Source organism: Protomyctophum parallelum, assembly GCF_964188405.1.
Source record: "Protomyctophum parallelum genome assembly, chromosome: 10".
Lineage (NCBI taxonomy): Eukaryota > Metazoa > Chordata > Actinopteri > Myctophiformes > Myctophidae > Protomyctophum > Protomyctophum parallelum.
Window position 1 is genome coordinate 22,972,465 of NC_139704.1, and position 20,244 is coordinate 22,992,708.

General features: G+C 46.0%; 1 protein-coding gene across 1 annotated transcript in view; it reads left to right on the forward strand.

The window, feature by feature from the left end:
* inpp5a (inositol polyphosphate-5-phosphatase A) overlaps nt 1–20,244 on the forward strand; it is a 206,581-nt gene that overhangs the window by 130,599 nt on the left and 55,738 nt on the right. The window contains 1 exon segment of the mRNA XM_083774951.1: nt 11,199–11,283. Within this exon segment, the coding sequence (XP_083631077.1) occupies nt 11,199–11,283 (85 nt within the window).

Below are 20,244 nucleotides of genomic sequence, written 5' to 3' on the forward strand. Positions count from 1 at the left end.
GAATCGTCGTTGCATTGCTGTTGAGAAGCCTGGTTTAGTGGTTTACGCTTAGTTGTGTTAGTTAGTTAGTTAGTTAGTTACATAGTTGTGTGTGTTAGTTAGTTACATAGTTGTGTGTGCCTGCTGTTTGTTGCGCGCAGAAAATCTCACACTCCGCCACGGTGCGACCCGTTGCAAGCTTCTAGATCGCTTTTTTTTATGCAGAACACGAGGCGGAAGCAAAGTGTAAATCGGGCATATGGAGACAAAGTGCTTTTGTACGTAAAAAAAAAAGAAAAAAAGATGGCCTAATTCAGTTAGTTTCTCCAGAGACCTCTGATGGAGTCAAAAGGACGTTATAATTTGCCAAAGAGGATGGAAAACGTGGTTATACCAAATGAGCATGTGAAATGATAGCTTGAGATAAAATCAACATGCCTCCCCCTCATCTTCCTTAAAAAAAAGAAAAGAAAAGTCTTTTGTACGCCTTGAGAGTTTGTTTCTTTTTTTTCTTCCAACGCCCCATTCAGGGTGGCTGGTCCGGTTCAGGGGAGAACAGTTTTACATTACAACTGTGAAATCGTGGGCATAATGGCCGCCTTTGTGCCGCGCCATTATTTTCACACAAATATAGTCCATTGTCACGGCGCCGAAGTTAATTTGATCAACATTGGGGACATTTAACCGTTTTGTCCGCTGAAAAGGCCCGTTTCATGCTCATTTTCGGGGGCCATTGAAAAGCAATGATTGGCAGAAAAATAATGTTGCCCGTTAACAATTCGGAGCAATTAGTTTCCCATGGGGAGGCAGCGGGCCACACTGGCCTCCACACAGCCATGCTTTGTCACTTTATGGACGTCATCGGTCAACTGTCAGCCGCGTCTCAAAGAGCTCCTCCAATCTAAATGTTTCCCTTTAGGCTTTTTTTCCCCAGAGAACAAGGGGCTGAAAGGAGCAGAGACAGGCCGGCTAGTTTCCAGCCAATAGACATGTTCACGCTAGAGAAGGGTGGACTGGATAATCGGCCGCGCAAGATCCTCCATGAAGCAGGATGAATTTATTAGAGTGTAGAGTATGTGTGTGTGCGTGCGTGCGTGCGTGCGCGTGCATATGCATACTTTGCTATGCTTGCCCATGTCTTCCGGTGCATGCTTCTACGTTGTCGCCATGTTGAGTACGGCAAATTAAATGAAGGCATCTTTGAATAAGTTGTCTTGTTATTTTTGCAATAGTATCAAACTGAGAAATGCTTTCTTTGCTATCTCGATTTTCTTAAGTGCACCTGCTGCGGAAACAATTACAGTTACCAGATCGTTGTTATAGTAGTGGCTTTCATTTTCTCTCTCAAACAAACACAAGCTTGTGTGTGTGTGTGTGTGTGTGTGTGTGTGTGTGTGTGTGTATCCACACACACGCGTGCGTCCACCTGCGTGCGTGTGCGTGGTGTCACTGTGTATGACTCTGTGAACTGGCTCTTCACCCTGGGAGGCCTGTGGGGTCGGAGGTTAATCCTTCCCAATCAGTTTCTCTCTGCCTACAGTGGACCTGTTTATAGCCCCTAACCCCCCTCCCCCCAGGCCCCCCAGTCTCCCACCCATTTCCTCCACTAAAAGCTTGTGTGAGACTGTGTGAGTCCAGCAGGGATTGGAATGGATGCAGAGAGAGAGGGTCCAGACGTGACTATACGGCCATAAATTTGTCACGACGTTGTTATGCCTGTTGACAGTCAAGTTGACACAGCTAACGTTGAAGGTATACAACGAGCTGGGTTTGTCGGTTTGCGGTTCGTAAACGCGACGTTAAGAGTTGGCATAGCTACTGCCCCAAAGGTTTAGTTTACGCCCCACAAATGTCCTGAACAATGTAAGATATCTGCAGAGACAGAAGTGATGATTGAGAGGTATTGTTTCATCGTTTATACCTCCATGCCACACTTGGTTGAATCCTGACAATAACCCTTACTTAACACGGAGCCCGCCCAGAAATGAGGAACACGGAGGGTTAAATTAGTACCCTAGCCCGCCAAACACGAGACTCTCGTGTTCCAGGGTTTACATTCTTTAATTAATGTTTTGATCTGATTGTAAAAATGCGGTGAGTGACACATTGAGGGACAGAATCGGCCTGGTTTGTCTACTTATTAAGCCCTGGCTAAAGTATGTGTGTAATGGTATAATAAATTACCAATTACATTTTTATCAGGATGATATGGCCATATTATTGGGCTGTCTTTTTGCTTGTTGTTCAAGGGAAGATTTGTCTTTTTTCTGTCGCAAGAGTTGACCTGTTTTTGGCTTGTTTTCTTTGGAGGTCGGTTGGCTTATTTCTCTCACGAGAGTTGGCAACACTGATCACGGAGGACCCAGAGGTCTGTGGGTGGGGTTGGGGAGGTGGAGGAGGACCCAGAGGTCTGTAGGTGGGGTTGGGGAGGTGGAGGAGGACCCAGAGGTCTGTGGGTGGGGTTGGGGAGGTGGAGGAGGACCCAGAGGTCTGTAGGTGGGGTTGGGGAGGTGGAGGAGGACCCATAGGTCTGTGGGTGGGGTTGGGGAGGTGGAGGAGGACCCAGAGGTCTGTGGGTGGGGTTGGGGAGGTGGAGGAGGACCCAGAGGTCTGTGGGTGGGGTTGGGGAGGTGGAGGAGGACCCAGAGGTCTGTAGGTGGGGTTGGGGAGGTGGAGGAGGACCCAGAGGTCTGTAGGTGGGGTGGGGGAAGTGGAGGAGGACCCAGAGGTCTGTAGGTGGGGTTGGGGAGGTGGAGGAGGACCCAGAGGTCTGTGGGTGGGGTTGGGGAGGTGGAGGAGGACCCAGAGGTCTGTAGGTGGGGTGGGGTTGGGGAGGTGGAGGAGGACCCAGAGGTCTGTGGGTGGGGTTGGGGAGGTGGAGGAGGACCCAGAGGTCTGTAGGTGGGGTGGGGTTGGGGAGGTGGAGGAGGACCCAGAGGTCTGTAGGTGGGGTTGGGGAGGTGGAGGAGGACCCAGAGGTCTGTAGGTGGGGTGGGGTTGGGGAGGTGGAGGAGGACCCAGAGGTCTGTGGGTGGGGTTGGGGAGGTGGAGGAGGACCCAGAGGTCTGTGGGTGGGGTTGGGGAGGTGGAGGAGGACCCAGAGGTCTGTGGGTGGGGTTGGGGAGGTGGAGGAGGACCCAGAGGTCTGTGGGTGGGGTTGGGGAGGTGGAGGAGGACCCAGAGGTCTGTGGGTGGGGTTGGGGAGGTGGAGGAGGACCCAGAGGTCTGTAGGTGGGGTGGGGTTGGGGAGGTGGAGGAGGACCCAGAGGTCTGTGGGTGGGGTTGGGGAGGTGGAGGAGGACCCGGTGGGGTTGGGGAGGTGGAGGAGGACCCAGGTGGGGGGAGAGAGAGAAGGGGGACATAGGGGTGGCCGTCCCACAGTGTCAGAGGTCGCGACAGGGGTCACCCCTGTCCCTTTCAGACATACGTCACCCAGCACATTCTTCACAATGTTAACATTCTCTCCCCAAATTCTCAACATTCACGTAACAATGACTCGCGCCGCCCGGCTCGGGCTATTGTGCGGCGCAGTCAAATGGGACCGGCCCTGACTCCTGATAAGTCATCTTGTCACTCTGTGGTCCCGACCCTGCCCCGAGTCACAGCCTTATAATCCTATAAAGATGGTCTATTATGACTCGGCTTAAATGCCAATCATTCAGTCAGTCCCCGTAATCTTCCATAAGCTCAGTGAGGGATTGAGGCTGGTGTGAGGGGAAAAAACATTTGATAGGTGTGTGTGTGTGTGTGTGTGTGTGTGTGTGTGTGTGTGTGTGTGTGTGTGTGTGTGTGTGTGTGTGTGTGTGTGTGTGTGTGTGTGTGTGTGTGTGTGTGTGTGTGTGTGTGTGTGTGTGTGTGTGTGTGTGTGTGTGTGTGTGTGTGTTACAATTCGTAAGTTGTATATCTCTCCCAGCAGAGAAGGGGTAATTGCACAACGGCAATCTTGTTCTGTTGAGCTTGAAATGACTTAATTGACATTGTCGAGCAGAATGTGACCTGATCCCCCCGTGGGGGTCTAGAGAGACCACCTCAAATCAAACCACCGCAGATATACTAGTAAACATGCTCTATGATTAAAGATTGGTTTAACACTTCATTTTACTCATTAAAATAAAGCTCATGGCGCTCATGGAAGGAAGGTTCGTTTCTCTCCCCACAGCCCTGGTTATTCTACAGGCCACTGTTTTCGTCGACTAAAACTATGACGAAAAATGTCCGTTGACTACCTTTTTTCCACTGACGAAAACTAACTGGAAACTAAGCTATGACGACTAAAACTAAGACTAAATATGCTGACAATTTTGTAGACAAATAAAAATTTGACTAAAATGCTAGGGAGTGGACTAGTCGACAAGATATCCAGTACTCATTTTACACTTGGTTGCATGCTGAAAATATCTGCGACGTGTTGTGAGCTTGTAGATCGGCTATTTTCAGCAAGTGTATTTGTGTCATTGGGACGGCATCAAGGCCTGCCAAAATACATTTTAGTCGATTAAATCAACTGTAGATTTAGTCAACTAAAATCTTAGGTTATTTAGTCGACTAAAACTAGACTAACACTTATACATTTTCCAGGACTAAAATGTGACTAAAACTAAATGAAAGCTATTCAAGAGACTATGACTAAAACTAAAATAAAATAATTCTGCCAAAAAAAACACTGCTACAGGCAGGTTGTTGGTTTAGTGATAGAGGGTAAAAAGAATATTCCCATACTCCCACAATGGGCCCTTTTCCTATGTACAGCTTTTCGTCTCGTCACTGCCATTGACAATGAAAGGATAATTTACATCATATGTGCCTGAAATATTAAATGCCATTGACAATGAAAGGAAAGTTCACGTCGTATGTAGACAAAGCAAATCGGCTAACCAATCACATGAATTCAGTTGTCATCTTACATGATCATGGTGAAAAGATGAGGATTTTTTTAGCCCTTCCTATATACAGCTTTTGACCCCACACGTCTCAATATTTGCCATTGACAATGAAAGGAGAAATTAGGTCAAATGTCCGCCAAATATGACATAAATTTGTGGCAACAGGCATTCTGAATGGCCAGTTTGAGATGATGCATGATGATGTATGATGATAAGCGCGCCCCTCACTTCACACGGGTGTGATTTTTTTTTTATATTCTTTTCCCACTGGACCATTCTCACATGTCCCAGGAATGGGTGGACCAAAGGAGAAGTTCCCAGCTCCCTTATCTTTTTTTAAGGAATATGTTTAACGCATGGTCGCCAACCTTAATCCGGTCGTTTTCCGCATGTCTGGACTATTGACATGATGGCAGAAAAGCGTACGCACCCCCTGTCGGCTCACTTATGTGTGGGCAGTTTGTGTGCGTGTGTATATTAAGTGATTTGAGATGGTGCTCTGGCCACTTTACAACCAGTATATAGTCTAACAATAAGAAGCCTGGGTGAAGCAGAGATGGTGTGCATGTTATAAAATTAGGTTCTAACCCCCCCTCTTTGTGTACCTCTCTCCCTCAGGAAGGTCTTACTAATGCCCCCCCCCCCCCCCTTCCTCCTAGACACACACACACACGCACACACACACACACAGTCACACACACACTCTCTCAGTGAGAACGTCCCCTTTCAGTATAGTGTCACCGCTGGGGGATGAATTGGTGGGGGGGCAGCGTGTTTATAGACTGTGTAAAGAGGTGCGTCTTTGTGGGAGAATGTTCGCTGACACTGTTACAGTTTGCCTGAATGAACTGCGATGACGCCGCTAATGGGCCCCCCCGCGGCGAGGGGACGGGTAAAGGTTGTGGCCCAAAGGAAGCCGTGCCCCCTTCGGCGGGGACCCCCCACCCTGCAAGCCCCCCCCCCATTCACACTCAGTCCGCTGGAGCTAATGTGGTTGGTGATTCTTCTCCAACAACCCCCCGCCCTGCCCCCGCACAAAGGCCATGCGAGGCAAAAGTCAACTTTCACACGGAGCCCGGGTCACAACGAGTGCTTTAGGAAATGATCTTGTAAAACAGAGGGTTACCTTCTGACCTGTGGCTGATACCTAAGGGCCCGCACACAAAACCACCAGGCTGCGGGAATTAGACATGGCTGTTAGCGGAATAAAGCTGTGGCACACAACACAGAGGGAGAAAAGACATGCCTCCATGGGGCTGTGGAGAAAAACACATACGCCCGCTCACTTTCTCTGTTATGCTCTCTCTCTCTCTCTCTCTCTCTCTCTCTCTCTCTCTCTCTCTCTCTCTCTCTCTCTCTCTCTGCTTCTCTTCCTTTTCTTAATTTCACCCTCTGTTTTCCCTGTATCCTTGTTAGTTTTGGCTAGTTTTTGTACTATGCAGGCGTTATACGTTAGTTCCTTCACTCACTTGTTACTTTGTTACGTTTTTTATTTAGTTTTGCTTGACCACTGTAACGTTTAGGAATGTTATTTAGACAGCATGCTGTTTGGACAGATGCTAGGATTGTGTTCCCCTTTACGTTGTTGTGTCCTCCTAGTCTCTGAAGCACTGATGCTGTGTGTGTGTGTGTGTGTGTGTGTGTGTGTGTGTGTGTGTGTGTGTGTGTGTGTGTGTGTGTGTGTGTGTGTGTGTGTGTGTGTGTGTGTGTGTGTGTGTGTGTGTGTGTGTGTGTGTGTGTGTGTGTGTGTGTGTGTGTGTGTGTGTGTGGTGTTACTTGAAATCTTTCACAGACTTTGCTACTAGGCTGAGGAATATATCACCCTTTTCACATTGGCCTGATAAAGGGCCACCAATAGGTGGATTTTTGCTAAACACATTTTTGGAACAAAATGCCTCAAATCATCCAATTGCCATCAAAGGCGTGAGAACAAATGGCACCCTTTTCACATTGGCCTATTATAGCGCCACCAGATAGCGCCACCAGGAGGCCACAACCTGACCTGGTGGAGACTTGTGCCCCGTGGGGCACTTTTTCTAGTTCATCTCTCTCTCTAATTTTCTCTCAGTGCCTCTCGTCATGATCTTCATTTCAGCCTCTGCCCTATATATTCTCTCTTTCATTGTATTTATCCTGGGGTTTCTCCTCTCCTTCAGTCGTCTGATGCCCTGCTTATACCCTCGGCTGTTGTCTCTAAATCATGTCACTCACAGTCCAAAGTCTGGACATGCCTACCTGCCCTGCAGTGGCACAACTGCCTGGCCTATAGTAGAATCAACTGAAATCAAATGGGGTCTTTTTTTATTAGAATTATCCTGACTGTTGTTTCCGTCACCCAAACTAACAGAAGCACAGTAAATGGCTTATTAAAAGCAGGAATGCATTAGTTCCCACGCCTGTAACGACAGCCACAGCCGCCTGTTGTATACGACCATTTTATTACACTATAGCCTCAAGAAGAGGACGACGACGACGGGATAAACTGGCCCGGTTTGAATAGAGCCCAGTCTTTTAGCACCAGGATGGAAGGTCGTCAATGACATCATCACTGCTGTTGTTCAGAGTGTATTAGCAGCAAGCTAATGTGTGCACAAGTGTGTGTGTGTGGTGTGTGGTGTGTGTGTGTGTGTGTGTGTGTGTGTGTGTGTGTGTGTGTGTGTGTGTGTGTGTGTGTGCACGCACAAGCACACATTCTAACTGCTAATCCTCATCGTTGATTTATCAATTGGTAACTCCAAGAATGTAGAAATGAACTTGTACACTGTCTTGTAAATGAACACTCAGGATTCTATAGGATCACAGTGACATTTGACATCAAATAGGTCCCGTCAGCTCAAGTCAAACCCACAATGCAATAGTTTGAGTGTTTCAAGAGGGCAGTAGCATTACAAAGTTATACCTAAAATAAAAAATAAAGCCAATTCTATTCTTTATGTTTATCTTACAGTGTAACACCATTACAAATCACCATTCCAAACCCCCCTCAAGTTATTTTTTTTCTTTAAAAATATTTTCAGCAATGGCATATTTTTTTTGGTGGGTAGATCTTGTTGAGCTGGTCATTTTAAAAAGTCAAAGTGTGTGCACCCCTGGTGTAGACTGTACACTACAGGACAGGTGATAGTTGTGGTCGTATAGCCTTCCCAGCATGGAGTCCCTTTTAAAGCCCATTCCAAGGACCTACCTGTTTAGGCACATGAAACAACCATGCAGGCACAAGGAAAATCATTACCTGATCTTTGACATATGATACTGATAACAGGTTGAATTCCCATTCTGTCCGGTGGATTGCCCGTTTTATTGACTTAAAACTGATTAAAAATGTGGATTAAACAAATCGCAGGGAAAGTGTTCTACAATTAATGAACTCGAGCAACTCGTGAATAGTAGTCAGTGTTAATAATAATAAAATAGGCTACGCTATGATTATTATTTTTAATAAAAGTGGATGTCACCTTTATCGGATTTCCAAATATTTTATATGGGAAAGAAGAACCCTTTATTTGTGTCTGTGCGAAGCATTATGCAAGCATGTACACACACACACACACACACACACACACACACACACACACACACACACACACACACACACACACACACAGTAACATCCTAGATATCCATCAACCATCCATGGCCATAAACCGGCCATCATGCCATTATATGGTAAAGTTTTCCGCATCACTGAATAATAATAACAAGCACATGCACACAAGTGAGAAGAAAAAAAACGAAAGCTAATTTTGACATTCGTTATTATGCACTTGTTAGAAGCTGACGCCGGTGCCCCAGGCGACCAACCAAATTATTTTACTTTCTACTTAATATAATGGAGTGACAAAATGTAGTCTTCAGTATAATGGCTATTATTTTCCCAGCCGCGTCTTGACTCCAAATCCCCCATTCCCCACGCATGCACCTCCTTCCTGCAGAGAGAGAGAGAGAGAGAGAGAGAGAGACCCACCACAGAGAAGAGGCATCTCTCTTTACGGCCCCATAAATATATTGTTATCAGGGCCTGGGAAGTCTACGCTACGAGATTTATCCCCCCCGATTAGCAGAGATAGCGAGCCAAGCATCCTGAATCATTAATTACTCAGAAGAGGCTGGGCAGTGGGCATCCCCCCCCCCCCCCCCCCCCATGCCCCTCCCCACGGGCTTTAATTTCTTATCTGTGCTCCGCGGAGGAGCCACTTTTAAAGTCGGTGATGAGGTGGAGGAGTTAATTATATGTCGCTTAGGTGCATTTCTTTCTGAAATGCCGCGGCCAGGGGATGCCACGAGGAGTTCCAGAGTTTCTGGAAGCATTCCATGTCACGGAGAGGTTGTTCTGGACTCCATGAATATTATTCCCACACGGAGAACTCCCTCCCAACGTACCCTCGGCTCGGGGGGGGGGACGGGGGACCGTTTATGAGTGTAGTACATCAAAGATATTAACAAGCCAAGAGCCATAAAAGTATATTTGATTAAAAACAGCCATAAGAGACATAAAATGGGCACAAACAAGAGAGTAATGCGTAATAACGCGTGCTCTGTCGTACGGTGGTGTTGCGCGGCGCTCGCGAGAACACGACGTGAGTTTGTAGATCTGCCATTTTTTTACGACTGACGTTCGTACACGATGGGAGTCTAAGTCGGGGCTTAATCCTTATAGATCAAATCCAAGTCTTGTGTGATCTATTGAGACTAAATTGAATTCAACCTTGGCATTTACGTGTTAAACCAATAAATTCAAGTTCAAATTCATAAAGATGTCTCTCGTTGCACACAGTGTGGAGGTTTGGACTTGCGGGTACAGGCTGCGAGATTGTTATTCAATCTCTCATGCTTCTGCGATTCGGGAAAACAAAAACTATTTCACTGTATGCATTAGATGATGCCTATTGCAATTTGCAATCACATATTGCAATCACATATTGGGGGAATTTATTTTTAAGCTCAGGGGTGCCCGGGTACGTACACTGAATGTTCAGCTTATAAAAATGCACACTGACTGAGCACAAATTGAACACTTGTGATGTTTGTTGCATGCGTATATACCGTATATGCAAAGTATATAATATATATATATATATACTCTGTTCATTTATAAATGTGTAACTCTGAGAGTCGGAAAACCAAACTGTTGTTTTACATTGGACACTCTCATAGTTAAATTAATACTCCGTATTTTACAGCGTATACGCCCTGTGCTCTTCATTAAAGTTTCCCTGTTTTATTTATTCATTTTTTTGTTTTCCCCGAGTCGTCCCATTCCAGTACGTTCCCCATCATCCTCTATGTCTCTTGCCATCTTATTCGCTCCCCTACTTTTTTTCTTTTTTTCTTTTTTTTACTGTCAACGATAAATCACAAATGCCATAAAAAAGCAACAAACCATAAAAAACAAAAGGACAGTCCAAAAGCATTCACTTATTAAATGGCTAGACGACAGAGACGGAGACAATTTGCAAAACACACACTTTTGTTTGTTTCTCCTCCTCACTCAAGGTGAAACACTTTTCTCGCCCCATAACATAAGGTGTGCTGACCACCAGGTGGTGCTGTGGTCCTCATTAAGCTAAGACCTCACTCAGACTCCTCACTTTCAGCTCTTGACCTGTTCAGCCAAGTGCAACTCATCATCTCTTCATATGCATTTCATGCTAATGTGTCCCCCCCCCCCCCCCCCCACCATGATGCAGTATATTTTAAACATTTGTAGGTTTTAACACATTTAGGACGGAGACCAGATTCTACAAAATGTCTTCTAAAATCTGACAGTTTTCTGAAAAACCTCACGTTTCCATGTGTCAGTGGTTCTCTAACTTTTTCATGTCAAGGACCTCCAGAACAATTATGTATTTGGCCGCCGACCCCTATCGGAAAATATGTTGTTCCAGGGACCCCCCCCCCCCCCCACACACACACACACACACAGAAGCAAAGATATGAGTTAAAAACTTTCGCTGTGAAATAATACATATTCCAAGAATTGTGCCACTCTGTGCCGTACTTTGAGCTTGTAGATCTGCCATTTTTCCACAGCTAAAGTAAAAAAATAATGGGTTAAAATCTAAGGTGACACGGATGCGTTCCAGTCTTTACTGGATTAATAATCATTCATTTTCAGACGGCTCTTGGAATGCATTTCAGAAGAAATGTTTTCCTGCGGCAAACAGTTTTTTTCTTTTTCAACTTTTTTTTTCTTTTTCTTTTTGAGGATCAATATTTGTAGGATGCCGCGGCCCTTATTAATTGGATACCCTGCCAGGATCCATCACAGATGAATCAACTGCTGACTGTTTGAAACCTGAGGCCTCCTCACGGATAATAACTTGTGTCATTTTGCAGAATCACGGACCAGCGCTACGAGAGGCTGCCATATTTTGTCTTCGGGGACTTCAACTTCAGGCTGGACTCAAAGGAGGTTATTGAGGTGAGTGTTCTTGGATCGCAGCTGAAATATGAATGATGGCGGCAGGCGGCCCTAATGATTTGTGTGTGTGTGTGTGTGTGTGTGTGTGTGTGTGTGTGTGTGTGTGTGTGTGTGTGTGTGTGTGTGTGTGTGTGTGTGTGTGTGTGTGTGTGTGTGTGTGTGTGTGTGTGTGTGTGTGTGTGTGTGTGTGTGTGTGTGTGTGTGTGATGCTAAAGACAAATGGTGAAAATGGACACAACAATGTTATTTTTGCATTTTGTGTCCAGAGAAGAGGTGAAATAAATGTAACACAGCTCTGCCAGTATAACAATGAATACAAGACAATAACGGGGACAACATTTTTAACACAGTACCCATTATATTACCTTAGAAGCTCAATGGGGGGAAACAGGAAAGTCTAACGCAAACAATAAAGGCTAATATCTAAAAACGGAATTTGCTGATACACAAAAACAAAACCTAGAGAAACAACATTTGCTATACACGTGAAAGCAGGAGCAATGACTGAGAGGCAGTGTTGTTTCTGGCACCACATTTCTATTTTAGTTTTAGTCAGTTTTAGTCATATCATAATATTTTAGTCGACTATAATCTACAGGTGATTTAGTCGAACAAAATGTGTTTTGGCGTGCCTTGGTGACTGATTTTACACTCGCTGAAAATAGCCAATCTACAAGCTCACAACGCTTGTAGATCTGCCATTTTCAGTGTACAATGACTTGTGTCTTTTACTTATACTGGATCTCTTCTCCACTAGTCCCTTGCAAACATGTTAGTCTAGTTTGTATTTGTTGACAACATCGACAGTATATTTAGTCATAGTTTTAGTCATCGTGTCTTCGTTTTTATTTAGTTTTTATGTAGTTTTCGTCAGTGAAAAAAATAATGAACATTTTTCGTCATAGTATTAGTCGACGAAAACAACAGTGGAGAAGAGGGCAGAGTGGATTGTGGTTAAGCATGCATAATGTTGTCTGTATCATAAATCGTTTATGCATTAGACCAGTGGTTTTCAACCAGTGGTCCTTCCAGGTGGTCCCCTGCAGCCTAATGATGAAGAGGTGCATGGTAACCAAATGGACCCTTATTAGATATTTAACCCTTCTATATATTGAACTCTTGAGAGCGTAAAAATGAAACCATTTACGCTCTCAAAAGTTCAATTGTTCAACATCTGCATTACTTAATTTACAAGAAGTCCACACAATGACAGAATGTGGAAGAATTGTTATTTTGATCAACGTTTGACTGTTATCTCTCCTAATGGTACCAACATCAGCACAGCACGGAATTGTGGACACAATTTTGCTACAACATGTTCTTTAGTCTGAGAGGTTAAATCACATCAATCGGCAGTCCGTGGCTCAAATAACCCAATGGACCTTGATGTGAAAAGGGTTGAAAACCACTTTTGGAATCAACGGTTCCCAAACGTTGCCAGGCCGCGACCCCCAAAGTTTGGGAACCACTGTATTAGAATATGTACTGGATGTATGTGTGTGTGTGTGTGTGTGTGTGTGTGTGTGTCTGTGTGACACTTTGGTAGCCCCCCCACTGTTCTCCCAGAGTTATGGTTCATTATCTGCTCTACTTTGGCTAGCCCAGCTGTGTTTGCCAACTGCGCCTCCAAGTGCATTGTTATGTTATGGTGCCATTCACTTCTCTTTCTCCCCCCCCCCCCCCCCCCCCCCCCTTCCTCCCTGCCTACCCCCCCTCCTTCCTCCTCCCCCTCCCCTTCTCTCGGTGCAAATGAGGTCAGGGAGAAGCAGTGTTGTGTGCAGTCACTCTGCATTCCTCACCGCGAGGAGGAGAGGAGATTGGGGGGGTCAGTGGCATAACGTGCCATAAAGGGGTTAGACAGTGGTGCCCTATGATAAACCGAGCAGGACAACAACTGTGTGTGTGTGTGTGTGTGTGTGTGTGTGTGTGTGTGTGTGTGTGTGTGTGTGTGTGAGACCCTCTCTCTCTTTCAAACACAATAGCTTGGCCGTATCAGAGGGCCTGTTCAAGGTGTGGGCATTGTTCATTTTCAAACCAGAGCTAGTCTCCATTCAAAGCAGAAGGAAAGAGGAGGGGAAGCTCTGTGAATGCAGAGGGTGGTTTAGCTCAAATGACTCAGGAAGGACTTCATCCTGTGAGGTAAGCTATAGGAGACGGGCTTTTGATGTGGGAGGCCGCACTCTGGACGTCGTCCGGCCACTGTGGGGCGCATCAGATCGGCCTCACCTCCAGCCCCCGGGGATGGATGGATGGATGGAGAGGTCATAATATTGTCACTTCTCAGAAGCATTTTTGTTCGCACGGCGTCTGCACATTTTTTTTGTTTGCACTGTGTGTTTGGGCTCGCACTGCCTTGCCTGTATCCCAAGTTTGGCCCATTGATCGCCATGGGAATCGCCTCTGCGGTACATTGGATTTGGGGCGCTCTAATTGGATCACGTTAGGCGCTTGGTCATGTGCAGTCAGATATTACACTGTTGGCTGCGGCGATAACGAGTCGAGGTACTGATTCCAGCAGATGTGCAAACACTGACTCTATTGAGGAGGCTGGCAGGAGGATGGCATTTTTATATTAACTTATAATCCAATGGCTAGCCCTAGCATTAAAAAAATACATCTCATTACATCTGATTAAGATGATATTTTGGATAACATCTGTCAGTATGAATCGTAATAAACATTTCCGTGGTGTGTGTGTGTTTTTAAAACTAAAGCATGCAGGTGCACTAAGTTGGCAGGGAAACATCAATCATAATATACACTGTCTGGAACCAACCAAACTCGATCAATCAATGAAATAGAAATGCAGGTGTCGTGTTGTTTGTGTGAGATAATTTGGTCATCACCCTAGTCTGCCCCCCCCCCCCCCCCCCCCATTACTCTGTGGTAGGTAAGCTTACCCCTCTCTCTGTCCCTACTACTCTGAAATGCTGTTTAAGTGGTGCGGGGGGTCATGACCCCTTTTCCAGGGATGTGTAAGAAGGCCTGCATGGGTGTGTGTCCGTCTCTGCCCCCGGGCCCCCCCCCACCGCCCAGCTCCTTTTCTTATGCACCTTGGCCCCACTCTCATGCACACACACACACACAGGACAGGACACACACACAGGCAACCAATTTGTTAGGCCAGATGTATCTGATTGATTTGCCCTGTTTGAAGGGGGCAGGACAGGCAGGCAATGCAGGGGGGAGCGGGGGGGGCTCTTTAGACTCAAGAGACCCTCAGGAAGTTAGAGCAGTGGGCTGTGAAAGCACCAGTCACACTACTGTCCCCCCCCCCCCCACCACCACCACTCTCTTTGATAGAGCCTGCTTATACATGCCACACATTACACAGGCCACACCAGTGGCTGATGATGTCATCTTTGTGAGACACTCATTAAAGGAGCAGCATCCCTCGCCTCGTATAAACCCATCCCACGCGGCAGTGCCTGAAACCGTCTGATTTAACCCGTGGAGACCTGAGACCGCATGCAGAGTCTACAAAAATGTCTTCTAAATCCTGACAGTTTTCTGGAGAACACCCCCCCCCCCCCCCCATGTTCCTAACTTGAACATGATATGTATTATTTGGCCCCCAGAAGCAGAGATTTGAGTTAAAAAACATGCGCTGTGAAAGAATATAATTATATTCAAAGAATTGCACACATTTTCACGACTTTTCAATAATGGCAGATCTACAAGCTCACAGCGGCACAAGTTTAAAATGATGGTTAAAGTGGTAAAGTATCAGAGATGCGTTCCCGTCCTATGTGGGTTAACAGCGACTTGTATGTTAGTGGTAGAGGAGAGCAATGATGTCACCGGTAAACAAATGGGGGGCGTATAAGTCTCGAACGTGGCACGTAACTCACGGCCAAAGGGCCGTTTTAGGCCCTTTTAATGACAATTAATGTCAGCAGGACAATTAGCACACATCCGCCAAAGTGCTGGACTGTAGGAGGGAGGGGCCATGTGGCGGATCGATCTTCCATACTTATCCCAAGATTGATTCGGAGGACCCAGAGAGGCTAGCTCTGTTCACACTCTCACTCTCTCTGAATGAATGAATGAATGAACGAATGGATGAATAAAAGAAGAACTCCTCCTGGTCATTACAGGCGGAAATGTTTAAAACTGGTGTGAGGTTGTAGACTGACCGTGCAGGTTAAATGCATTCTTCTTGCCTCCTGTTTTTTTCCGGGAATGCTCATGGAACAGGATCGTTCTGCACATACATTTATACATCAAGTTTCTTAAAGATGGAGTGCCACAATTTTTGTATTTTTTCCAGTTTTCCATGTGTATGAGGTGACGGTACTTCATTAGACACCCTGGAGTCATTTTTATGTGCAATGGTGTATTAAGTTTATATTTAGGGTTTCTTCCTGGACAGTCAAACGGGCCAATTAAATAAACAGTAATATAGTGACATCACACTATCAGCCCCTGCCCTAACCCCTCCCCCTTTATCATACAACTACAGCTGCGGGTGTGGCTTCAGTTCAGGTGGATCACCACCCACCAGGCAAACCAGGCAAACTTAATGAACTGGTGGGCGTTTCCGCATTAAAAGCATGATTTTAACAAATACTGTACACTTATTGGAAAAAGTTCTACCTCCTTATATTAAAATAATACCTGATGATCATGTTTTAGGGTGGAAAACAATCGTGGCACTCCATCTTTAAAACTTCAGGGCAAGTAGGAACCACCGACACTTACAAACATATGGCTAGGCTGGAGCTTCTTGGAGCTCCTATAGCAGCAGCCTCATACTATCATCATACGCCACCTTGAGTTTTCTCATGCTCTCTTGCTCTCGCCACAAATGAGCAGTATACAAGGATGTACAATATGCTTTAAAAAGTGCCATCTTCACAGGTACAGAGCACATGCTGATCTTGCGACAGTGTATTTGCTTGAGCATATACAGCTTTCTACATAAAGAAATGTCCCTGTCATCGGAGAGGTCATCTGAAATAACATGTCCCATGTACATAGTCATTACGACTCACCTGGCAGGTTTAAACTAACCCGTGGCTTCCTGTGAGGCTTGGTTTTAGGGCTGCAGGGTTTGGGCTACGGTTGTCAGACTAAGCTTTGATGAATTGAACATGGTGGACCCTGTTGTAAACAAGTGTAATGCTTAATTGGGTCGTCCACTCACAGTTAACAGTCTTTGTATTGAGTTTGTGCTTGAAATGTACTGTAATTCTGCAAACTGTTAATAAATATTTCAATCAATCAATCAATCAAGCTATGATGACTAAAACTATAAGACTAAATATACTGACAATTTCGTCAAAATAAAATGTTAAGAAGATCCAGTACAAGTAATTTTACACTTGGTTGCATGCTGAAAATAGCCGATCTACAAGCCCACAAGCCCCCGTTGTGACCTTGTAGATCGGCTATTTTCAGTATGTAAAAACGACGGCATCAAAGCCCGCCAAAATACATTTTAGTCGACTAACTGTAGATTTAGTTTAGTAAAACTGTACTAACACTAAAACTTTCCAGGTGACTAAAATGTGACTAAAACTAAATTAAAACTATATTCAAGAGACTATGACTTGAAACAAAAAATCTAAATTTTGCTGCATGCCAAAAACACAACACTGGAGCCCATGTAGGCTGCGTTCCTCTGGCCCGACCTTGTGAAGGAGGACCAATGATTCAGAAAACATCATTTTGTGAGTGGCTGCACGCTACACCGCTCCTCTTCACCGCCGTGTTGGCTCCATTGTGGATGCCTATGCTCTGTACAGCCACTCCTTTCTTAGTTACCCATCCTTCCTTTTGGGTGGGTGGTTGGGTGGGTAAGGGAGAAGGGGGGGGGGGGACATTTATAAATGTATCTGTCTGTCCTGTGCGTGCGTGCATGCATTCACGGAAAAGGAGGTTGGATGGGGTCTTGGGGGTGGTGGTGTGGGGGGGTTGTGAGATGGGTATGACATTGTCCCAGGGCTGGACACAGGTGGCCAATTCCTGGCATGCTTGTGCAGTGGGATCAGTATCCAGAGGAGCCCCCCCCTTCCCTTCCTCCGCCAGGGCTAGCCCCATTAATTGTGACCGACAGAGGGAATTGGCTTCAATTGACCCCCATTCAGTGGCCCTTTGACTGGCGGAACAAAAGACACAAGCCACGTGGAGACTAATTCTGGGGCTGAACTGAAACCAGAGGTGGTCTGGCTTTGGGTACCCCCCCCCCCCCTATCTCTCCCCTCTCTCCCCTGGAAGGAATGAGGCTCACAATGCTTCCAGGTCCTACAGTATGACATGGGAACCTGTCCCATCCAGGGGAGAGGTGCAGGTGTCCCTGGGGTGGGTGGGTGTCCCATCCAGGGGAGAGGTGCATGTGACCGGGGGGAGAGGGGCGAATGTTTCTTTTTGTAGCAATCTTTAGCCTGCTGCTGTGGGTGTCAAATATATCAGGCTGTTACAAATAGGCTACACGTGATGCTGCCCACATTGTAACATGTCTTAGCTTATTCTCCTTTAGTGTGTGTGTGTGTGTGTGTGTGTGTGTGTGTGTGTGTGTGTGTGTGTGTGTGTGTGGGGTTGTAGCAGAGCGACCACCTGTGGGCCCTGAACTATAGTCGGGTGGAGAAAGGTTGTGGGGCTATAGAAGAGGGGTGTGTGTGCGTGCGCGCGTCGTCCATCCAGAAGTGTCCCGTTGCTCGTGAATCAAGCGGTGCCAATGACAGGCCCAGGGCTCCGTGCCTGGACTCTCCAGTATATTTAAAATCCTATCCTAATTAAACTTAATAGAACGTAAATTTAATATCTTTGCAGAGATTGTGTGTGTGTGCTGCATGCTGGCCGGCCCGCTCCAATTTAAGGATTGATAGAGGCCAGCCGTGAGGTTAATTGCGGACTTGATCTACTGTCCCCGTGACATGGCGTGGGCCTGTTTTTAATTGGAGCTGATCTGCTGCTACATGGGCAGATTTCATTAGGCCAGGCTGGCCTCTCGTTGCTCCTGCTATTTGAAAGAGTTTTGGGCCATGGGGGAATATTTTGATTTGTGGCCAAATTTGACTGAGAGACTGCCATTGGATTATTTCTTAATTTTCGTTTTTTTCCATGTCATATGAAAGCAGGGAATCATAGCTTCAAATTGACATATTGGTTGTTCAGTTTGACCCACCAGTTTTTGAGATGGTGGATTATAGAGTAGAAACAGCGAGTTGAGAAAACAGGCTTGAAAAGGTTCACTTGTGTGGTCTCTAACATTACACCTAGCTACATGTTTAAGCATTAAGCATAGGCTTCTGAAAAACCTTAGTCGTCTTTTAGTCGTACAGCTATATTTTTGCGCCACCCCTTCCCCCTTATCCCTAAACTTATTTGCCTTTTTAATTTAATTTTTTAAATTTTACTATTTTAAGACATTTTAAAATAGTTCAAATAGCTGATCTACAAGCTCCCAACGTGTCGATGTAGATTGGCAAATAAGTTTAGTGTTAAGTTGTAAGGGGCAGCGCAAAATAGGTCCCATTGATGCAATTTTAAATTTGCCAGAAAAGATGGTCTTTGAATAACACACCATTAAGTCTAGACCTATTAGTCTTTCAGTGTTTTAGTCGTAGTCTATAGATCTAAATGAACCCTGCTGGGGGAGTGTTATTTTGAGCAGCGCTCCCTGTCTGTGCCTGGTGTGAAGTGCAGGGGGCGGGGCCTGTGCAGGGGGGGCGGGCCCGTCCTGTCCTGCGCATCAATCTTGTTTCCCGCCTTTTGTTCCCCCGTTCCTTTCTCTCACTTGAGGAGCATGAAATTAAAGGTGGGCCGGCGGAGCGCCGCCTGGCCCTCCTCGCTCCTAATGAAGGCTGTAAAATGCTCCGTAATGGCAGAGCCCAGCATGATGGATCATTCTGCTCTCTCACTCTTACAGCACACGCCCATACCCGTGGAGAGAGAGAGAGAAAAGACGTAGGCAAAGGCGTTTTGGGGGAGCCATGCTCTGGACATTTCTCAGTTTTAAATCCCAAGTTCTCTGTGTGTGTGTGTGTGTGCTTTTGTCCTTGAACGGTTATTTATGTGCGGTTTAATATTTCCTCATGCTCGTCTAAAGTCTGCGTTGTCATACACTTTGCATCACTGCCCTCACGTTGAAACCGACGGTGGACCCTCTCTGGGTTAAATATTTATTTTTGTATTTTCTTTTTAGCCAGACTTGAACGTGTGTGTGTGTGTGTGTGTGTGTGTGTGTGTGTGTGTGTGTGTGTGTGTGTGTGTGTGTGTGTGTGTGTGTGTGTGTGTGTGTGTGTGTGTGTGTGTGTGTGTGTGTGTGTGTGTGTGTGTGTGTGTGTGTGTGTGTGTGTGTGTGTGTGTGTGTGTGTGTGTGTGTGTGTGTGTGTGTGTGTGTGTGTGTGTGTGTGTGTGTGTGTGTGTGTGTGTGTGTGTGTGTGTGTGTGTGTGTGTGTGTGTGTGTGTGTGTGTGTGTGTGTGTGTGTGTGTGTGTGTGTGTGTGTGTGCGCGTGTGCGTGTGCGCGTGCGTGCGCGGCCTGCTATAAATCAAAAGGCAGCCCAGTATAATTAAGTGTACACTACATTAGTCAGGCTAATTAATTTCGGGGGGCCATCCATCCATTAAGCAGTGGGCTAGCACTGATTGGGCCTGTGTTCTGAGGGACCCGCGACACTGGGGACCATGACCCCCTCCTGGCTGCCATCCGTTTTCCATGTAAACACACACACCAGTCCGTATACCAAACTAAAATACCGAACTAATCTAAACTAGTATAGTCATGATTACATGTTTATCTGTTATTTTGACGTTTTATTGTCATGATACCCCAGGGAGGGTACAGTATACCTATTATCATATTATGAGCGGGTAATTCAATTATTTGACTCTCTCAAATGTAAGGTATCATTCAGGCCGTAATTGCCCCAGAGGGGCATTTACGGCGGTTGTGTTGTGGCCCTCTTTTGTCCCCCAGCCCTGGGTCAGTTGTGTTTACAGATGGTTGTCATGCT